Source organism: Manduca sexta, chromosome 13 (genome assembly GCF_014839805.1).
Source record: "Manduca sexta isolate Smith_Timp_Sample1 chromosome 13, JHU_Msex_v1.0, whole genome shotgun sequence".
In the NCBI taxonomy this organism is placed as follows: domain Eukaryota; kingdom Metazoa; phylum Arthropoda; class Insecta; order Lepidoptera; family Sphingidae; genus Manduca; species Manduca sexta.
The window spans coordinates 7,428,938-7,450,645 of record NC_051127.1 but is presented as its reverse complement, the minus strand read 5'-3'; the positions used below and the strand labels follow the sequence as shown (position 1 = coordinate 7,450,645).

Below are 21,708 nucleotides of genomic sequence, written 5' to 3'. Positions count from 1 at the left end.
CTTTGACCAAATAATAATTTTCCAATGCCTTTTTATATATAAATAACAAACTAAAATACATGGCTTAGTAATATTTCATATTCCTTTAACAATTTGCTCAATTCTTAAGAAACGGTTTCCAAAATCCAACCCAAGATATGAGAGGAAAGAGAACGGCAAGGATGATCGGCAGGTTCTGCTGCGCGGCGTTATGTTCTATGAAATGTTCCGCGTAGATAGCAGTCCACAGCTGCAGACGGTCCTCGTGGAGAGGTCTGCGCATCGCCACCTCCTCTCCGATCGACAGCCACCATTCGGCTGACACCGACGTGGAATTCATTTCAGTCCAGGTTATGTTCTCCGTGGATGGGTTTCTGGAATGGCATAAGTTGTTTGTTAGTCGCGGTTGTACAAACAGCACGTGTTTAGAATCTTTATTCGCGTGTGTTGTGAGTTGTACATACCTTGAGAAGTCGGTCGAGGATTTGAACCTGCCTACCTCCGTATTTGTTTATCTCAGAATGGGGAGTTTAATAGTATGTCAATCAATAAAAGAATTAGGTGGGTTTAAAATTATGGGTTGATAACCTATTTCATTTTTGTATTTCATAATGGTCCTCCTAATTACTATAATGACGCCCAATTGGGTGTTGCAATGGTGTACACATTACAATTTTGCAAAACAATCTTTTGCCCATACTATAGATTATTTTATTAGTTTGGTTTACATGAATAGTGACACTAAAATTATTTAGACAAAATTATTTACATACCTGGATATTTTACAATGAGAGTTATATAGTTAGAGAGTCGAGTAATATCGGAATGTCCAAACGCAAAATCGTATCAAACATGTCTACTTATTAAGACGACGTTTAACTCGTTAGTGTATTTGCTATAAGAATTACATCAGGTAAATGTGTGTTAATCGTTATTGCCTTTATTTCTCAGAGTGAATATAATTTGATGATATATATTTATATAAGTTATGTTCATCTGTTTCTGCATAGTGATATTTATTTGAATAAAGTTTATAAAATATCTAAAACCATCTTTTAGTCAATACCTCACATGAACGTTGCATAGCACATCAGGCTTAAGGTTATTATTCTATTCATTTCCTCTATTCTGAATTGCTTTATGTCTAGAAATTTAGATGCATAGATGCTACCTACGTACCTCAATAGATTGTATGTAATTTTAGAATTAATTTCATAAAAAAACTGTTTAAATACATTACAATAAAGTAGACTATTATTAAGGATCTTTTTAAAAAAAATAAGACTTCATTACATTCACTCCACCTTTTTGATTCGTTATGGAGATATTAAAGATTTTTCAGATTTATCGCGGTTTTTTATATTATAATTTTCTTCCAGGGTTTCGACGATTTTTCAGCCTTCATGGTCGGGGGTTTTTAGCTGTTCTCTATTGAAATTTGCATGTTATCTAATTTCAATAGTCTCGCGAATAATTATAGGTAAAAATAGGTATTCTCAAGAGAAAATTATAGTATAAACAACCGCGATAAAATCGGAAAAATAGTTTAATTAAACGTCTAGAGTATTATTTTGTTTCAGGCAAGTATTATTATTTGCTAGGCACGTTTAACATTTCGTTACTCATGTTATTTTTTTTTACATTATGGTGTTTCCATAAACGAAACTTTAACGCAACTAAATAAAAATTGCTCGTCAGACCTTTAGACAAAAAAATTAAATAACTCACCCGCTTTCTATAAAGTTAATCCACAAATTAATTAACAAGTCTATAATTTTCCTGTCCGCGGTGCCTTCATTTGCTCTCAGTCCATCCTGGCTAAACAGGTAGCCCACAATATCTCCGCGCACAGTGCCATTCAGTGGTCTGTTGATGGAGTCCAACACTCTGTTCAGTTCCCCAACAAATCCGAACTCGTAGAAGAACACCGTGGCACCAGCTTGTACCAGAGCCCTTGCTGTCCGCACAGCAGGTCCCAAGTAATCGGAGTCAGTAAAATATAGAGCCATTTCTTCTACATGACTTAAAGTTATGGTTTCGTTGCCGAAATATTGACTCTTGACTGCATTTCCCACGGTAGTCCTGGAGTCACGGTTGACGAAGCGAAGGTCATTCGGCAGAAAATTTCCAAAATTGCCATTAATTTCTTCAACCAACGTTTCATTTATTGTTGCAACGACTACTGCGCCAGCATGGCTTGCCGACCCTATCATAAATGTTATATTGACAATGCTGTTATGTAATATCGACCAAGGTGAGTCCGACAAAAATGGATGGTTATTTTGCTCGATGCAGGGAGCGAAGTTTATGTTTTTCGAAGCCAGCATTATGAGTCTGACGTCTGCAATTTCGATGGTAATGTTAGGCATGGAAATTTCTCTTATATTGTCAAGTAGAACGTTCGCAGTAGCTAAAGCATTTCTATCCAAAGCCCAGGGAGAGAGGACGGATCCACTTTCAGAGATAACCTTACTAAAGTAGACATTCGATTCTGTTGATAGAGCCAGGTACCCAGCCAAAGCTCCCGAGGTTCCGTCGCCGCTAACAACCACATTATATGGATCTCCACCAAACGATCTAATGTTTTCTCTTACCCACTTTAGTGCGAGGGTCAGATCCTTAAGCGCCGCGTTTCCTGGAGCTGTCGCGTTACTCAAACATAAAAATCCTAAAGGCCCTAGTCTGTAGTTGGGCAGCACAAGGATGACATCCTTGGAGACAAAATAATCTGGGCCATAGATTAGGGGGTCACCACTGCCACGTTCAAAGTTACTTTCGTGGATGTGGAAAAGAACGCTTGCATTGACAACTTCCGAGGGTGTGAAGATGCTCAAGGTTAAACAGTCTAAATCACCGACATAATTGTTTCTTTGTAGCTGAGGACAACTTTTGTTGTGTTCTTTGACTTGATGAATTTGTTCCCAAGAGCTCGGTGGCGTCGGTTCCTGAAAAATTCAATCAGTTAATTGTATTTGTACCCGTTTACTTTTTCTAAGGTGTTAGTTTTTAAGTAGGTGCTATATTATATATTTCTTACAAAACAAGACCTTAACACTCTCATACAAAACCTAACAAACAATACTTTAGTTCATACCTGGAATCTTTGAAACGATCCATAAGGAATATCTATGTATGCGATTATGCCTGGATTCGTAAACCACGGGAATCCCTGAACAGGTCCTCTTGTAGTGAGGACTACGTACTCCTCCGTTTCGCTAGGATCCAATCCTGGATGTCCCGTTTCTTCATCAATTTCACTAGATCTGCCTACTTGTACAGGTAAGTTCACATCTGGTGGGATCCCGGGGATAAGAGTTATCATGTCGCCATCGTTTTCATCGGATGTTGTAGGCTCGACCGTGGTTTTGTCAACATTACTTGATATGGTGGTAGCTTCTGTTGTAACTGTTGTAATAATTGTGTTTTCCTCTGCTTTAATTGTGGTAGTCTCGGTGGTCGTCAGTGGGTCAGTTGTTAGCACACTCTCTGTTGTAATTGAGTTCGTGGTGGACTCCGCTGAAGTAATTTCCTTCGAGGGTTCTTCAGGATTTGGGGCTAGTGTTTGTTGATTAACTTCTGTTATGTGGTGGCTGGGGTCAAACAAGTCGTCGTCTATGGTGTGGTGGACGGCACTAGTTATGCCCAATGTGACGGTCCACCAGATGACTGTTTTCCACCGCATGTTTCAAAATTCTTTCTGCTGCGCATTCCTGAGAAACATTTTAATTTTTCTTATGTGTTACCTTTTGTAAAAGTATAAAAAATGTCCGTCTTCCAGCACCGCAAGTAAGAGCAGCGGTAACGTTTTTTCGGACCCAATGCCAATTATTTCAGCCTTTTAATAAAAAAACGTTTCTGCTACTTGTGGTAAATTACTTGGGTTAGGTGCGAAAATACTGTTTGTAGTTTCTATAAATGGTAAATATTTTTTTCTATCTATTTCTTTGAGTACAAAAACTTTGCAATTCATATTTTGTAATAGTAAGTATCCGTTTTAAAATTGAAACGTATTTATACCATCGATTTTAAATTGAACTGATGACTAGAGAAAATATTATGACTTACCAAGAAGCTCCCATAGAAACGCGAGCGTCGATATAGAAAGCTGCGAAGCACTGGCCCGACTGTCCATCTATTTTGATAAGTGAACGATCTCGAATAATCGCAAACAAAAACCATCGCATGAATATTAAATGTATCATCCTTGGTCTAGTGGCGTTTATAGTCTGTGCATCAGTAGTTCCTTGGTTTGAAATCCAGGTTCGAAATGACCTGATTTTGAAAAATGTTACAGTTGTATCAGTAGGAATGTGGCCGGTCATAAGATATAAGCTGCATCGTTTCGGTGACCCCGAATATGCTTACCAAGGGCAGGTGAAAGGAAACACAGGTGTCTTGTATGCGATAATGTACACCGACCGCTTTATTAATTGTGCCACGCAAAGAAAAATATGTCTGGACCTCATACGTAATCATTATCATGTACGGATCATTTTATCATCATTGCAATAAATTAATTTCATCTGATGAAGGTCGTCACGAGGGCGCTCGATTCGTATGAATGTTCTTAGGGTCACTCCGTGCATTGGTGCAGACACTTCATAGCCCAATATGCATTATTACAACAAAAGTTTTGTGTAATTGAAATTTTTGAAGCGGTAACGAAATTGATTTTATGAAGATTTTAGACTTAACATCTAGTGTTTGAGAGCAGTTTATTGACCAGCAGTGATTTTTTAATTTGCGTGGTTTTGTTATTTAATTTTTGTAAATTGTATTTAAAAAAGCATTCAAAGTACCTTAGTTTCATTTCATTTAAACAAAGATAATTTATTTATTTCAAGTACCAAGACGCAGATATTAAGGTAATCATGTCAAGACTTATAAGGTCGATTTTGTGTTATCGATCGGAATAAGTGTTTAATTTTAATGTGCGCTTTAATTGCAAATATTTAATTAATAACGAAGTTTTTTTTTAATTTAAATATAAATAGGTTCTTAAACCAGATGCCGACTGTCTGCAATATGTCATTTGAAAACAGAAAGATAAGAGTATGACATAATAACTATTATTTCATTAAGCAGCGCACTTTAAGAGTGCACAACTCTTCTCGTCGGTCTAATTTTTATATTTATTTTGTTTCTGTAGCCATGAGTATTCTTACAATAAATATTTTCTTCCTTTCTATTCTCTTGGTTCCTGTAGGGCGTCAACATCAAAATTTGTTTCTATTTATTTGAATTTGATATTTTGTCACAAATTTTTACGTAGCAATTTTTCGCTTGTCAGTCCGAAGGATTAGCCCCTTATCATGTTGGCAGCAATACCACGCGGCTATCTCGCCACTCGTGCGCCGATAACAAAGCTTTAGCCCTTATCGTTCGCCAAACGCACCATGCTATCAGCTTTATTATTTCAACCACGCGTTGGTCTGACTATTCAGTATTCAAGGCTGTTCCCGGGCTCAATGTAGGTAAATTGGAGCCATACGAAACAAGTATGAAATAAACACAAAAGTTTAATGCAACATCACATTTATTACACATGTATCAATGTTATACAAAGAAAAATTATAACAATATGTACACCCTAACTAATAACTTTATAGACCAGACCAGTTTTGGCAGTTAAATATAATAACTTAAATGGCATATGAAACTAATAAAAAACTAAGGTGTCAAAAATTTATCTATTGAAAAGAATTTTAAAATTGTGTCAGTAATTTAGATCATGTATTATTTTATTTTCATTATTTAACTCTTCCTCGATATAATTCCGATTCCGATTATCTTGTAATTCCGTTCAGCATTTTCGCGCCCGAACAAATTCGAGTAGTATTTCATTACTACAGTATCCCGCATAACTTTATTATTTTTCAAATATAGTCTGATATCCATTGGGAATAACGCATCACTCTTGAAGTACCCTAAGAGGACAATAACTAAAGTTGTATTACGTTATATACATAAATTGTTATATGATTGTAAGTTGATGGGTCTTAAAAGCAACTTTCTTAATGTTTGCTTTTACAAATTGATTACAAATTGCCTTTACATATAATTTTTAAGCACAGTTCAAAACCCTGACTATTAATTCGAAGCCTGACTGCCTAACTGGCTTAATTTTATTGCGAGCGCGGTATGACTGATGGTCTAAAGTCTCGGGATCGAATCCAGCTGTAGGAAATATATTTTAAGGTTGACCACAAATATTACAGAAGAAATCGGGTTATATGGACCCTTCCTCTGTCGTGCTGCTGTGGCGTTCATTAGCAAAAGAAGTAGCTTTATAATTATATGAAATTGGATTGTAAACCACCAGTAAAGGCACTCATGATAAATCTATAATATGAGTCAATCAAAATAACAAAAATAACGAGATATTAGCGGTCAAGGTAATTGATTACATGCGCACAATATAAAAACACCATTCATATTCTGTTTTGGTAGTTCGTTTGGATCATCAGGGCTAGTTTTTACGATACTCATAAAAATCCAAGGATATCAACGCCACAGTCTGTACATACAGATGTGTAAATACAACTGATGTCCGAAATAATAACAACACTAAACATACGAATTATAAACGAAATCACACATTTGGCTTTAGGGGTATGTATAAATATTCCGATGTGCACGCCGCTGGTCTCCATACGCGATGGTTATTACACAGGCCTGATGTTCAAAGTTTTCGTCAGAGCCCTGCAAAGAAATAGACGTTACATTTACCATTAAACAGATAAGGTCACAGGACCAATTCAGGTAATACAGAAGCGGAACAAGGACCTCGTAGCAAAAATTTTAACACTTAAATGCTAGCATATTTAAATATTTTTTCTTAGATTGTCTTTCAATTAAATGAAAATCACTTCGTTAAAATTGGTAAAATAATATTTAATGATTTTTTTTTCATATGATTCGGGTTCAGTTGGTTGATGTATAAGTAGTAAGTAGTAATAACTCGCTCGGACGACGCGATACTCCCGAAACATTGGCAGACATGGATATTGGCTCGAAAGACCGGTGAAATCAACTTAACCCTTTCATTCACCTCCCATTATAGTCGTATTCATAATACGTTCTTTACTGCAAAAAAAAATCGAATAGATAATCCGTGTGTAATTTACAACTTATTACTTATGGAACGCACATTATTCCAATGAGGGTTGTGTTGAAGCCACTTCGTAGTAAATTATGAGAAATAAACACTTACTTGGTATGCGGGTCTACGGAGTCGTAGAAGTTAACTATGGATTTCTGTGTATCTGATAGTTCCGTCATTTTGTACACCTTCGGCTCGGCTATGGATAGGAGACGTAGATGTGTGTGGTCTGCAGGCAGCCATGGAGACGATGTATCGTTGTTGCAAGTTGGATTACTAGAAAACACGTGGTATAATTAATATTGACGATTCTGACATGTGCATGGTGATATAGTATATGTAATAACTTTAAATAAGAAATAAATAAAATAAATACTTTACTTGCAACGGATGAAGTTAAGAACAAAATCAGTCATCCAATCTTTCATATGGTCGTCACTGTCCTTGGGAGGGAAGGACACGTAGTCGCCCATCAGCGTGTTGGTGCGAAAGAGGAAGGTTAAGTCCTCGACATGTGCAGCCCCTTGGTACTGCTCCCACAGCGCGCGCTTGATCATGCTGTTCTTGCTCTCGTACGAGTACTCGTATAAATACAATGGCGCAGCACCTAAGGCTGATCGGACTTGAGCCAATTTAAGCGTAGGATACACGAAGAATAAGTTTGAAATGGAATTCAACAGTTTGTCCATGTCTAACGATTCACTGAAATAATAATCCATTATTTTGTCTGCTATTGATTCCGCTTCGCTGGCATTTAAACCGTAAGCCAACCTCAACGGCATGACGACCCTATTGTCTTGGCGCACACGTTCCAACATGTTTAAGTAAACTGCAACTCTTCTAAAGAATACAGCCTCGTTATTTGTGAAACCTGCGATCAATGGTATGTTGGAGCCGCGGCCCTTCGCGATCAGTTCGATGGGTTCGTCGTCTAAAATTTTGGTAACGCCCGGGTGGTCGCTCTCGACCACGGGCACGAAGGTCGTGAGACCAGTTAAGTTCTGCGCGATACTGTTGGCGTACATGATATCATTCAGAGGCATTTCGATCAGCTTTTGATGGATTTCGTCAGGGTCAGTGGCGGTGATACCGGCGGCTTTCAGGAACAAGTCGGCCACATACTTCGCAAATGTTTTTGATGCACTGAAGAACATAGGTATGGCAGTGCCGCTCATCATTATCCCTCTGAAATAAATAACCCAACATTCAATCATACACGGACAATGTTTTAAAAGCATGCTATATCACAGGACACTAAAAGACGAACGAGATACCTCATCTATTTAAAACACATACTAATGCGTTTTTATGTTCGGTAAGCAGAATAGCAACAAGTACACCTTCAGCGTGTATATTCCGTTCTATGATGTGATAGAAGGCGAACCTTTCTCCATATTGGACAAAACTTCCAGACTTAGTGCTGAAAAACCCATTATCACTGCCCGACCCGGGATTCGAACCCGAGATCTCAGCTCTCTCTCTAATAAAAGAGCTAATTAAAACACCGAGACAGTATATTTAAAAAGTCAGAAATTAGACTAATACCTTTGGAACAAACCCTCCGTAGCTTTAGTTAATGTCATCAAATGTACGCTGGCAGAGCCCACGCTTTGGCCGATAAGTGTCACGTTTTTAGGGTTGCCACCAAAAGCCCTTGCGTTTTTCTGCACCCATTTCAGGAATTTGACCATGTCGCGAAGCCCGTTATTGCCTGGAATCTTTTCGGAGTCCAGTGAAAGAAAACCAAACACGTTAAGCCTGAAACATGAAAATATCATAGCGTAAAATTAGGTACTTTAAATGAGAAATATTGATGAAAAATTGCTAATACCTGTAGTTAAACGACATCACGATTACATTGCCCTTATACATTAAGTATTCAGGACCGTGAAGATCAGAGTTTCCGGAGCCGGTCTGGTAGCCACCGCCGTGGATGTTCACCAGTATGGGGAGCCCTTCGTCGTCATTATCTGTACAGTTCAAGTGTGCACTCTCTGGCACGTAGACGTTGGCGTACATGCAGTCTTCGAGCATGCCCTTTTTTTGCACAGGAATGCTGCCGTAGATGATATCAAGCTGGGGACATGCGGGGCCTTCTTCGATGGTCAGGAGAGGCTCGACCCATGGGTCACAGTCTTCTAACTCCTTTAATAAAACACATTTTTTTTATTTACTATACATGTAAAGGAGTGTACCCACTATACTGTCATCTTCCATTTTACTGCAGTATAGTAGTCAGCGGTTAGGTTATTATATAATACTAGCTTTTGCCCGCGGCTCCGCCCGCGTTATAAAGTTTCCGCTCCTATTGGGTATAGCGTGATGATATATAGCCTATAGCACTCCACGAACAAAGAGCTATCCAACGCAAAAAGAATTTTTCAGTTTGGACCGGTAGTTCCTGAGATTAGCCATTACTGCTCCGCTCCTATTGGTCATAGCGTGATGATATATGCCTTTGAGCACTCCGCAAACAAAGGACTATTCAACCCAAAAATAATTTTTCAGTTCAAATCGGTAGTTCCTGAGATTAGCCATTACTGCTCCGCTCCTATTGAATATAGCGTGATGATATATAGCCTATAGCACTCCACGAACAAAGGGCTATCCAACGCAAAAAGATTTTTTCAGTTTGGACCGGTATTTCCTAAGATTAGCCATTACTGCTCCGCTCCTATTGGGTATAGCGTGATGATATATAGCCTATAGCACTCCACGAACAAAGGGCTAGCCAACGCAAAAAGAATTTTTCAGTTTGGACCGGTATTTCCTAAGATTAGCCATTACTGCTCCGCTCCTATTGGTCATAGCGTGATGATATATGCCTTTGAGCACTCCGCAAACAAAGGACTATTCAACCCAAAAATAATTTTTCAGTTCGAATCGGTAGTTCCTGAGATTAGCCATTACTGCTCCGCTCCTATTGAATATAGCGTGATGATATATAGCCTATAGCACTCCACGAACAAAGGGCTATCCAACGCAAAAAGAATTTTTCAGTTTGGACCGGTATTTCCTAAGATTAGCCATTACTGCTCCGCTCCTATTGGGTATAGCGTGATGATATATAGCCTATAGCACTCCACGAACAAAGGGCTAGCCAACGCAAAAAGAATTTTTCAGTTTGGACCGGTATTTCCTAAGATTAGCCATTACTGCTCCGCTCTTATTGGGTATAGCGTGATGATATATAGCCTATAGCACTCCACGAACAAAGGGCTATCCAACGCAAAAAGAATTTTTCGGTTTGGACCGGTAGTTCCTGAGATTAGCGCGTTCAAACAAACAAACTCTTCAGCTTTATATAATAGTATAGATTCCCGATGTAGTCCATATTTAAACATGTTTACCATCTTTACTGACATTTCCAAAATATAGAAATTCTCGTTTCAAAAGCAGAAATTATTTCCATTTGGTAAGAGTTATCGGCTATATCTGTCGAAGCAAGTAAACAACTTACAGCGAATCGCCTGGCGCCAGTGGGTGGTTTGGCGTATGGTATGCCCTGGAAGCTGTAGTAATGGGTGGCATTTTCCGCCACCTCCACGCTGCCGCAGATGGGGCCTGAGGTCAGCTCTACCCTCACCTGGCAACCATCGTGACAACTGCTTGTCTTTACGTGCCGTGCTGCGAAAGATTAGATCATTGAACTGTTTAGGTTTTAGATTTGATTCCGAGAAATATTGCTTGAAAATTGCTATTACTCAAATTTTGATCATGTTAGATCTTCAGTCTTAAACACACTGTTTAATGCATGTTGCACAAAGTATTTGCTTTAATTTTTAATCAACTTATAAATGTTTTTGATAATAAACCAATTTTTCAGGTTACTTCTTCCAAAATGAATGTTGAATTAATACTGGTACGCCCAGATACATCCTATTTATACGTGATGTATCCATCACTTGGGTTAAGGTTAATGCGGTAATCTGTTTCAGAGTTAGGCTCTTTGATACTTACAATGGTCTCAAGTGCCTGACGGTCACGAGACAATTTCACGCGTTTTTAATTAAAAGGTGTTAATTAAACAATATCTGTCAAGAGACATTAATATAATTATAATTAAAAGTGTTTATGAGACAATTAACGCTGCTGAAGTACTATATAATTAAACGTAGATCAAAACCAGTCTTATTACGAAACACGTTCACTATCTATTTATAAAACCAATATATAATACTGTACCGCGACTCGCAATTCATTAAGACTAAGAGGTGGTAATGCCTTGAGCGATAAGGGAGTTGTATTCTAAAGCTCATTAGGTGGCGTTATATTTCTTTTACTATAAGCTGTTATTTGAGGTTGGTATTTAGTGTTTTGATAAATAATAAAATATTCTATTATAGGCCCTTATAACAATATTTAAAAAAAACCGACATGTATTTGAAAATAGTTATTAATTCGTAGTATGATAAATTAATAGTAAAATAAAATGATATAGTAAAATATAAATATATAAAACAGAGATCGTAATATTATAGATATGAAATACTTGCTTATGAAAGATATTTGGCTGATATTAACTGTCCTTATTTACGGTGTCGTGTTTTTAAAAAAAATGTTGTCACCGTGCGCGAGATCGTACGAGGCAATAGTTATTTGCTGTAAAATATCGGAGAATGCCTAGGGTTTTTTTTGTTCTTGACGCTCAAAATGGGCAACAAATTGAGTTTTGTGCATCTTAAACCCTTAAATCATTAATTTATCTTAAGTTTTATAATGTCACACATGATAATGTTATAAATCCTAGTCTATGAATATATTTGGATTTGAATGAAATTTGGCACACAAATGACTATATCATGAATTAATATATAGCATTACTGCCTTCTAACTCAGAAAAGAGCAGTGCAACTCCACGGACGGAGTCGCGAGCAATAACTACTTATTATTCTATACAGCATCTTTGTAATCATAAAAAAAAATATCCATTAAAGTTTTTGTAACGGACCTTGAAGGCAGGCAGTCAGACCACAAGTTGATGATGTTATTGAAATATCATTACTGTCATTATGCAAAAAATATCCTCTGTAATAATAAATTTATTCATATAGATATTATATAGATTAACTAGCTTAGAAGAGGCCTCTGTCCAAGAGTGTACTAAAATATAAGCTAATGATAATAGGGACGAATACCCAGCTCTGCGAATTTCCAATAAGTATCGACTACTGTTACAGATTTAATCTGTTTGCCAAAGGATAACGCCCATCTGTATATAGGGTCCGCATAATGACAGCTCAACTACAGTTTGGAGTAATACATAATGGTTAATAGCAAATATATTTCTTCGCAATAGACTATCATACAGATGAGACCATGTAATATTTATCTTTTAGTAAATTAATTACTTTGTTATAAGCGACCAATGTAAAAAAATTATTAAATAGATCACGAATATCGATCATTGTAAAAATTGTTAAATATCCATGTTTGGTAAAATCGCTAAATATCGATATTCGGTAAAATCGTTAAATATCTATTTTTTAACAATATCGATTAGCTACCCTAATCTCTATACTAGAGTTTTAACACAAATGTCACCGTCAACAACAAAATTAAAAATAACTAAAAGAGATATCAAATATCGTCTTTTCTTATTGAAAGAAATAAACACCGAAGTTATTTTATCGAACAAACATAAGTAACTAATTAAAAAAGAAAGAATTAATACGAATAAACTTTGACCGAAACGCCCTTGTCAATAATTTAATTTAAAAAACAAATTAAATTGTCTAATTTCAGTCATTGATCAAAATTAAACACGAAACGGATTTCTGACAAATAAATTGGAGCAACTTTTAAAAATATTTCGTAAACTATGAATAATTTCACAAGACTGCACTTCTTTTAAAATATGACAGATTTCGGCATTTTACTTTTATCCGAAGCTAATCAGCATTTATTTTAATTTTTAATGAATGTATACTGTACCCGTTACAAAATTTTGATGACAATCGATCCTTATCTTTTTTTATTGTGTTTAAATTGTTCCAGCAATGAATTTTTCTTTGCTTTGTCTTCTTATTATCAGTTTACGCATGGATTATCGGGTTGTTAAAAAGAATTACAAAAATAGACATTATTTCATGCCATTAAAGTCGTTCTCAAAGGGCTACCGGCGGTAATATTAGTAACAACAAACAGTTTCAGACACACATCAACGAATATAATTAAATATTTATATAATGTAAATGGAATGCTGTTAACGTCATCACATAACCGTCGTGACGACAACACAGACATCATTGCAGCTTTAATTACATGAATTAACTTTGTGAAATGATTAATCTGATGTATTATAATGACAGAAGACAACATAAACTATACATAAAAATAATGTAGGGCGGCTTATTTAATTTTTTAAAAATTTTCTGTTATTCTCGCAGTACAGAAGCCTGAATATGCGTTTTAATTTTCCTGTCTGTGTTCGGTATAATCTCCGAAAAAGCTGAACCTATTATGGTGGGTTTTATTGGCAACTAGAGAAGGTTCCAAAGAAGACTTAGTTTAAGTATTTTGTGCCTTAGTAACGGCTGAAGCCGCAAGTATAACATAGTGCATAAATAGCTCGGTAACTAGTTTATGCCGGTCATTGTTATTTTTTATTGACACTGTGGAATCAATTTTGTTACGTAAATAAACTGACATGTTATTATGATTTAATGGATTATGTGTTTTTGTTCATTATCTCAACACAGTTTTCCACTGGACTTGAAGTACATTTAATTTGTTCACGATCGTCAGAATTGTGTCGGCCATACTTACTCTAGACTACACCATCTGATCCTGGAATACGTCTCGTCAGTATTGGCTACCGTGGGGATTTTTTCCACTTGTATGATGGTCCCAAACTGATCAGCCCTATAATCAGACCCGCTATTATAATGCAGATAATAGTAGTAAACAATTATATGCTTGATCTGTACTTTGTTATATTGTAAGACCCGTATATGGATATAATGTTGATAAACTCAAAATAAATAGGACTTCGGTATTAATAAATGTCATGAACTCACTTTCAATGGTAACCCAATGTAAGTGATCATAACTACAGCCTCAGGGAAACCGACTTCAACGAATCATATTCAAGATTTACACGTATACATAAAACAAAATATACTATTTCATTATATAATAAATTATAATAATATTAGCCCTGTATTATATACTGTCCCTCAGTCGGGCACGGGCCTCCTCTACTACTGATAGGGATTAGGCCTTAGTCCACCACGCTGGCCTAGTGCGGATTGGTAGACTTCACACACCCTCAAAATTCCTATCGAGAACTTCTTAGGTATACAGGTTTCCTCACGATGTTTTCTTTCACCGTTAAAGCAAGCGATAATTCAAAAAGAAATCACACATTTTTTTTTTAGAAAAATCAGACGTGTTTCCCCCTTGGGATTTGAACCTGCGGACATTCGTTTTAGCAGTGCGTTTCACAACCAACTAGGCTATCGCCGCTACCATATTACCATACCATACTATTTCATTGCATTTAAATAATACTCAATTGCGTCCATAGCGTAGTCGTTTTGCGTGCGTTTTACGACTACCGCGCTGAGGCTTTGGATTCGAATCCCTGGTCGGCCAGTGATATTATTTTTTTTGTTCTTGAGTAACAGAAGCCTGAATTAATACCCGATGTGGCACGCCCTCTCTATTACATCATGGTACGGTCGCACGTCGAAAAACATCGCACTGGGTGGGTACGCCTACCCCTTCGGGGACAAGAAAACATAAGCTTGTTTGTAACTAATAGAAATATGCGGTTTTGAAGTTCGGTAAAACCAATAATAACTGGAAATTATGCATTGAAATGTATTTTAAGGCCCTTAGATTTTGTAGATACTATCCAAATGAGTTTTGGTCACAAATCGAACTTAGCGTTATCTAATTCAATAGGAATCAGTGACGAATGGTCTATATGACCCGATTCCTACCGGCTTCACTTTCGTAATTATATAATATTTTACTGTCATTAGAACGTTTTGCAAACCGTATTTAAGCATTAGTGCCTATATGTCGTGTCGGGTTCCCGTTCGGAAAATTTCACCTTTCGTCGCTAGTAGGAATTAACTAGCATGATATACATATAACATTGCTATATTTATATTAACAAAAAATATTTGTTTTTTTACAGGTATGTGCAACAGAACATAGGTGTAATAAAAACCGTAAGTTTTATTTTATTAGCAAGCTGGAAAACGGGTTGGCTTACTTCAGTTAGGTTCTGTTTCAAACAGACCAGTATAATATTGTTGACTTGTGAGGGATGACCATTGACCATATCAGCCGACACTCTACCTAGGCCACACTCCGCTTGCATCAGGTGCAGTGGGGACACTGGTGCCCGGATAAATAAAACCTACGCAGCGCAATGCAGTGCCTTGCACCCCGAGGTTCTGTATGATGTTGTCACTGTTTCAGGACTGAGCTATTAGCTGATCAGGTCGTCTCTTTTTCCGTAAGTAGATCCTATGGGGCACTATTTTTATTAGTCTTTTTTATAACTTTCTTATCCAACGTTGTTCTTGTTTAGTGTTTGTATTTTGTTATACGACTCAATAAACCTAAATTGATTATGTTTAATTGCATATTGCACCGTAGTAATATTTTTATAGATAGGAAACGAGACTTGCATTAGCCCCTTGATAAGCGTTAGGACTTTGTTTATATATTTATTAGATGACCCGGTAGACTTCGTATCACCTACACACATTTGTCTATTATTATTATTAATTGTGGAACGCAATTTTTCCATACCAATACGTATGTTATTATCGGTCTCTCGCTAGTCGACGGTACAGTTTGCACGTGAGGTACCTCGTCACACATTTGATTGACTTCGACGACATAAATCAGGTCATCTTCTCCGTGGCATATTGTGACAATAACAGTAAATCAAGTTCTCGCGCTATAGTCGTAGTATAACAGTTATAGTCTTGAAATTTCTTTATTTATTTTCTATTTTCGACAACCAACTGACACTTTTACACTTTGTTTATTTCTGAAATGATTTGTATTTCTACAAAATAAACCCAAGAGATCGGCCCTCACACTACAGCTATGAAACAGATAAATTTCTGAACGCACATGTGCTTTAATTTAGTAATATTGTCAAAATGACTCTGTGTGTGACGAATCAGGTGACAATTATTTATTTCTAAAAAGACAAAGACGTCAGATGTTTCACAGCTAGGAACATTTTGTATTGGTAAATTATATTGTTGTTTATAGTAGGTATTTTACTTATTATAATTTATGTTTCTCACCGTTTAAACATTCCCTGTACTTCCACAAAACTAATAATAATAATAATAATTCATAACCAAAATTAGCCAAATCGGTCCAGCGGTTCTCGAGTTTTATCGAGACTAACGAACAGCAATAGATTTTTACTTTTATAGATTTATTATTATTATAGATATACTGGTAATACGCGATACGAGTAGTTATCCATGTTAGTAATACCAGCCTAACTTAGTAATAGAAATCAAAACGTGGCATTTTGTAATGAAGCCCGAAGAAACTGTCGACCGGCAAATGATAAACACATCACCTGACGGTCGGCAAGTTATGCCGGTCATTTTGAGACATTAACAGTCTTACTTATAAAAAATTCGCAAGGCTAAGCTTAGTTAAAACGCAAATTTACTCGATCAGCTGTAAGTCAAAACCCGCCATCTTGACTCTTAATAAGGTTTAAACTAGAAAATCGGTGATGTTTTTGACACCTATTTAAGCAATTCTTAACCACTTTTAACGCTAAAACAAGTTTATAAGTAAGACTGTAAGTGTTAAGCCTCATCATCAACAATCTCTTAAAGAGGAATCTAAATAGTGCTTTTGCCATTCAGTTTGACCGCAGAAATAGTCATACAGTTATGTCTAGCCAGTCTGGTTTCATACGAAACGCGGTCTACTGTATGTAGCACATAAACAATAGTAAAATTATATCGACCACTAAACGAAAAAGAGCGTTCGTGCCAAGAGCAAATGTTGAAGGAGACGGTTTTATTAATTAACTTAAATTGTGTTAGAGCTCTTATAATTATAATATGTAGAAACGAGAACCTGCTAAGAAGTCTACACGTGCTAGGGACATGGCATTATAAAAATAGCGACACTATTTTACGAAATGATAGCGTTTTTGTTTCTTTTTTGTTATTTATAATATGTATCATATGTATTCAAGCAAAATAGTAAAAAACACAGCAAATTAATGCAGCTGTTAATGAAATTAGAATTGTTAAGTATACGATCAAACTCAAAATCGACTTGCACTTATCATGTAATTAACATTCATTTATGTTTCCTTTTATAATTTTGTAGCTGACTGCAGGCTGCATTGTTTCCGATAGTAAAACGATATTTGTGAAATTGGTGGTTACGTTATTTTGACATTATTATTGTCGACATTATATCTAGTACTGTACATTGTACATTATTATACAATACAAACATCGTGTCTTGTTATTTGTCGTAATGTCTAGCTATTCAACACGTAATGTGATCTACAAATGACTACAAACCGTAACAGATGCGCATATAATGTGGTGTTTATTCAATACTAAAAATGGAAGATGACACAGTCTCCATTGAATTATCATAATAATAGGAAATAACAAGACTTCGATGTAAAGGCTAAATATTAATATATTCTAAAAGACCCTCTTTGTAATACATTTTTAAACAATGAAATAATTATTTAATCGGAAAGAATATATGTTTTTATTGTATGGTTCAAAACACGATAGTTATAACTTCCCACGATCATTAATAATTACTAAATAACACAAAATTTGGTTAATTTTTTTGTTGTATATATACATATACCTAGTCTTGCCATAAATATTGTAATAAAGAAAAAAGAAAATTGTTAACTGCAAATAACATTTATTACTTTTACAGTGTGTCAGTTTAATACATAAATATAAAACAATTAAAAATATAAAAAGCTTATTCGAAGTGGTCTCCATTGGCTGCAATACAGTCCTTTAAACGATGAGGCCAGTTATCAATAGAAGCACGCACTCTTTCCATGGGAAAATTCTTCACTGCCAATCGTATAGATTGTTTTAGGGACTCAAATTATCATGGCGTTTAGAGCAAGCTGTACTCTCTAAAACTGACCACAAATCATAATCCAGCGGATTAAGATCGGGACTAGACGACGGCCAGTCTTCAGCTCTGATGAAGTCCGAAACGTTCGATTCCAACCAAGACTGCGTGGACCGAGCTTTATGACCCGGCGCCGAGTCTTGCTGGAAGGACCATACTTGGTTATTGAACATGGTGATGTTAAGGGGCTTAACTACCTTCTCAAGAATGGTATCTTGATACACTTGTGCCGATGTTTTGATACCTTTTTCACAAAAATATGGCTCAGTCACTCCTTCATAGCTAACACCCCACCAAACCATCACTGAAGTCGGATAATGTCCACGTTGCACTCTGTCGACTAATTGGGAAGCTTCCTTAGAGCTTTGAGCATAAATACGGTCATTTTGTTTGTTAAAATGTTGCTCAATTGTAAAAATTTTCTCATCCGTAAACAAAATTTTTCTGTGACCTCCCTTTGCGTACCGCTTCAGTAGTTGTTTCGATTTTACCACCCTATTCTTCTTTAAATTATCAGTTAAGAAATGGCCAGTGCGTCTCTTATAGGCTGCAAGTCCTAAGTCATCTTTTAAAATACGCGACATGGTTCTAGGTGCTATCTTCATTTCCCGAGATAAAATCTTTTGCTTTCGGACAGGATTTCTTCGAATTCTTTCCCTTACTGCTTTGACCACCTTTTTCGTACGAACACTACGTGGACGGCCAGATCTTTTTCTGTCACAAACAGAGGAGGTCTCATTGTACCTATTAATAGCCCGGTACACAAACATTTTACTAATACCAAGTGTATGGAGAGTTTTAAAAATTGCATTTGGCTCCATACCTACTTTGTGTAATGCTATCACAGCGATTCGGTTCTCTTTATCACCCCACACCATTTTAATATCGCAAAATATTTTACAATGTATTGGCGCCAAAATGAGAAAACACAATGAACAATCGTATAAAAATGACAGATTCGAAATTCAAATGTAATATTTTTTTATAATTAAGTGTAACAGTATTTATGGCCAGACTAAGTAGTATAATATGCGCTCGAAATCAGGTCGTCCTCAACACGGCTGGCTTTTAAAATGAGAGTTCGTCGAATGTTGCTGGCAGAAGTAGCAGATTCCTCTAATTGACTTATTAGTGTATTTATATATTTATTTATTTTTATATATGTATATGTAAGTATATATATATATATGTATTTTTTATATATCTATATATTTATATATGCGAGTATGTTTTAATTACATTTGATTACTATTACTCTTATTTGTTTTTCACTTCTTTTATTATACACCTACCTCCGTCCTCTCTACACCACCCCAAGGTTGACTGGGACAGAATGCCCATGGCATTAAGTCCGCGTGTATACCATGTGTACAAAGTGTTAATAAATAAATAAATATGCGATTATTTAAAAATATACGTCAAAATATATACAATTTCTCCTACATGGTTTGCGTTATTGTTTATACAATACAACGAAAAGTACGTACGCTTGACAGGCCGTGCGCGCGTTTTCGTTTCGTTAGTCCAAACCCAAATTTATTACGTTTTAGTATTGAATTTACTTGTTAATATGCATAATTTACGGAATATTTTGTTAGCAAATCACAGTAGTAATATTTTAAGGGCGCGAGGTAAAATTGTCAGATTTTCTCAGCCATCAATAAGTATTTAATAAAGTACCTGCAAACATCCAAGACAAATAAAATACAAGGAAAAACATTACACTTTAAGTATGTAAACATCTTATTCAAACCGACAGTAGTTCATGTATACATTATTTATCTAAAAGTAAGATTATGTTTAATCGCTGTACTTTATGCAGAAACCGCAACATGAAGGGAAGACTGCAATTTAATCTCGCGATATATCTAGTATCGCATATCGCCTTCAAACAATTATAATGCCAGGTCTGCATTATATACTCTCCTACTGTGAGATATGTGTTTGGCGCCTGCTCCGATACTGAGAGCGTTGAGGCATAGGGCAAAATAGTACAGTATAGTATGTATAGTATACATTATATAACTTCTTTAAATAGGTAACGTGTTTTTATTCGCAAACAACGGTACGAATAGTAAAGTAAGCTAGATTCAAGAACTTTGAGAGTACACGTTCCTATATTACATACCATGTTAGTATGAGAAAGTTTTTATACCACATGTGGCGACATTTTGAGGATTTATCTATATATTTTTATGTCAAAATAAAACGTTTGAACTTCCCCCTTTTAAGCACATTGCGCGCACAGATGACTGAGATTTGGAATGATAAAAGTTCATATTCTAAGAACTGCAAAAGAATAACATTTATGTATAATATATGTTACAAATGTATTAGATTCGGAGGTCAAACTTCGACAACCTACACTAGTTACATTAATACACAAAACAGACGTATTCATAAAAAATCCATGTTTCTATTGTTAATAAATTTGTATACATACTTTAATTTTACATTATATTTGGGCCATGCGGACACGCGCACCAAACTAACTTTATTTTATTTTATTTTATTTTATTTTTATGATGTAAACTTTTACGTAAGTGCAACAACTGTACAAGTTTCGTTTTAATTGGATGTAAGATATACGAACGCATAGGAGACGAAAACACAATCGTTAATTTTATATAAAGTTATTAAGCTACTTTCAACCCTATCAGACAAACCGCATAACACTACATGAGTGGGGTAGACAGAGCTTCACTCACCGCAGCACAGCACAGCGAGTACGAACGCGACCGCCCGGAGTGACATGGCCCGTAAGCGTGGATTGGCGTTGTGTGCGCCGCGCGTCTCTGACCGCTGTATTTATACATGAATTATCTCCAAACACGTCCTCCTGCAAGGCGAGACGTTTGAGTAGCCGGCTGAGATGCGATAGATAATAAGTTCAATCCGTCAATGTTTTCCGCAAATATTTAAAGTGTATTACACCGTAGTCTCTGAAAGGTAAACAAGTATTTAGTGGCATATCGGTTGTATTATTAACCGTTGTCAAAAAAAGGACGGGGTTAATTCGTAGTGTATTTATTTAATGTTTGTTATCTAAGAACGTCGTCATTTATGAAACGACATGGAAAATTTATTTTTAAAGTATTCAAATTAATCTAATAGAATATATATGAAAAATGTAATAATAATGTGTCATCGAAATAAATAAAATTACGTAATTAGTTTTCCTGTGACTTTTTAGTGATATTTTTGTTATGGCTTCCGTTAGATCTATATCTTGACAAAATAAAAAATAGTTAATGGATTTTAGCAGTTGGTTTTAATTTTATTTTGCTGCCGACGCGACGTGTCGATTGCAGCATATCACGGTCACGGGGAGGCTGAGGCCCCGGTTGTTCGAAAAGTTAATGTCACAGTAATTACCTTCAATTTTAAATTTTGTATGATATTCGACATTCCGTAAACCTTGTACATTATTTGCATCTGGGAAAAAGATAGTTAGATTTTAACATTTATGTAAAATGGTGGTCGAAAAAAATACTTATTTT

The 21,708-nt window shown here is 36.0% G+C and overlaps 3 protein-coding genes across 3 annotated transcripts in view; 1 reads left to right on the top strand and 2 right to left on the bottom strand.

The window, feature by feature from the left end:
- LOC115449799 (serine/threonine-protein kinase D1) overlaps positions 1–21,708 on the top strand; it is a 151,903-nt gene that overhangs the window by 7,814 nt on the left and 122,381 nt on the right. The gene's annotated exons all lie outside the window — the stretch shown is intronic.
- LOC119189244 (esterase E4-like) lies at positions 15–4,185 on the bottom strand. The gene is made up of 4 exons (XM_037438372.1): positions 4,045–4,185; positions 3,074–3,689; positions 1,708–2,924; positions 15–353 (listed from the first exon to the last, which is right to left on the bottom strand). The coding sequence occupies exons 2-4, from the start codon at positions 3,659–3,661 to the stop codon at positions 98–100; spliced, it is 2,061 nt and encodes a 686-aa protein (XP_037294269.1). The 5' UTR covers positions 3,662–3,689; positions 4,045–4,185; the 3' UTR covers positions 15–97.
- On the bottom strand, positions 5,498–21,071 carry LOC115449591 (juvenile hormone esterase). The gene is made up of 7 exons (XM_037438373.1): positions 20,917–21,071; positions 10,542–10,708; positions 8,913–9,226; positions 8,627–8,839; positions 7,463–8,266; positions 7,193–7,357; positions 5,498–6,681 (listed from the first exon to the last, which is right to left on the bottom strand). Exons 1-7 carry the CDS (start codon positions 20,960–20,962, stop codon positions 6,645–6,647), a joined length of 1,746 nt encoding a protein of 581 aa, XP_037294270.1. The 5' UTR covers positions 20,963–21,071; the 3' UTR covers positions 5,498–6,644.

Bases quoted from the DNA above. Each gene is read 5' to 3' on its own strand.
- LOC119189244 (XM_037438372.1), bottom strand. From the start codon at position 3,661: ATGCGGTGGAAAACAGTCATCTGGTGGACCGTCACATTGGGCATAACT. The intron at 2,925-3,073 runs GTATGAACTAAA...TGAATTTTTCAG, and splicing joins GATCGTTTCAAAGATTCCAG to GAACCGACGCCACCGAGCTC. The intron at 354-1,707 runs GTGAGTTATTTA...ATGCCATTCCAG, and splicing joins ATTAACTTTATAGAAAGCGG to AAACCCATCCACGGAGAACA.
- LOC115449591 (XM_037438373.1), bottom strand. From the start codon at position 20,962: ATGTCACTCCGGGCGGTCGCGTTCGTACTCGCTGTGCTGTGCTGCG. The intron at 9,227-10,541 runs GTAAGTTGTTTA...GTTTTATTAAAG, and splicing joins CTGGCGCCAGGCGATTCGCT to GAGTTAGAAGACTGTGACCC. The intron at 8,267-8,626 runs GTATTAGTCTAA...TATTTATTTCAG, and splicing joins ACGGAGGGTTTGTTCCAAAG to AGGGATAATGATGAGCGGCA.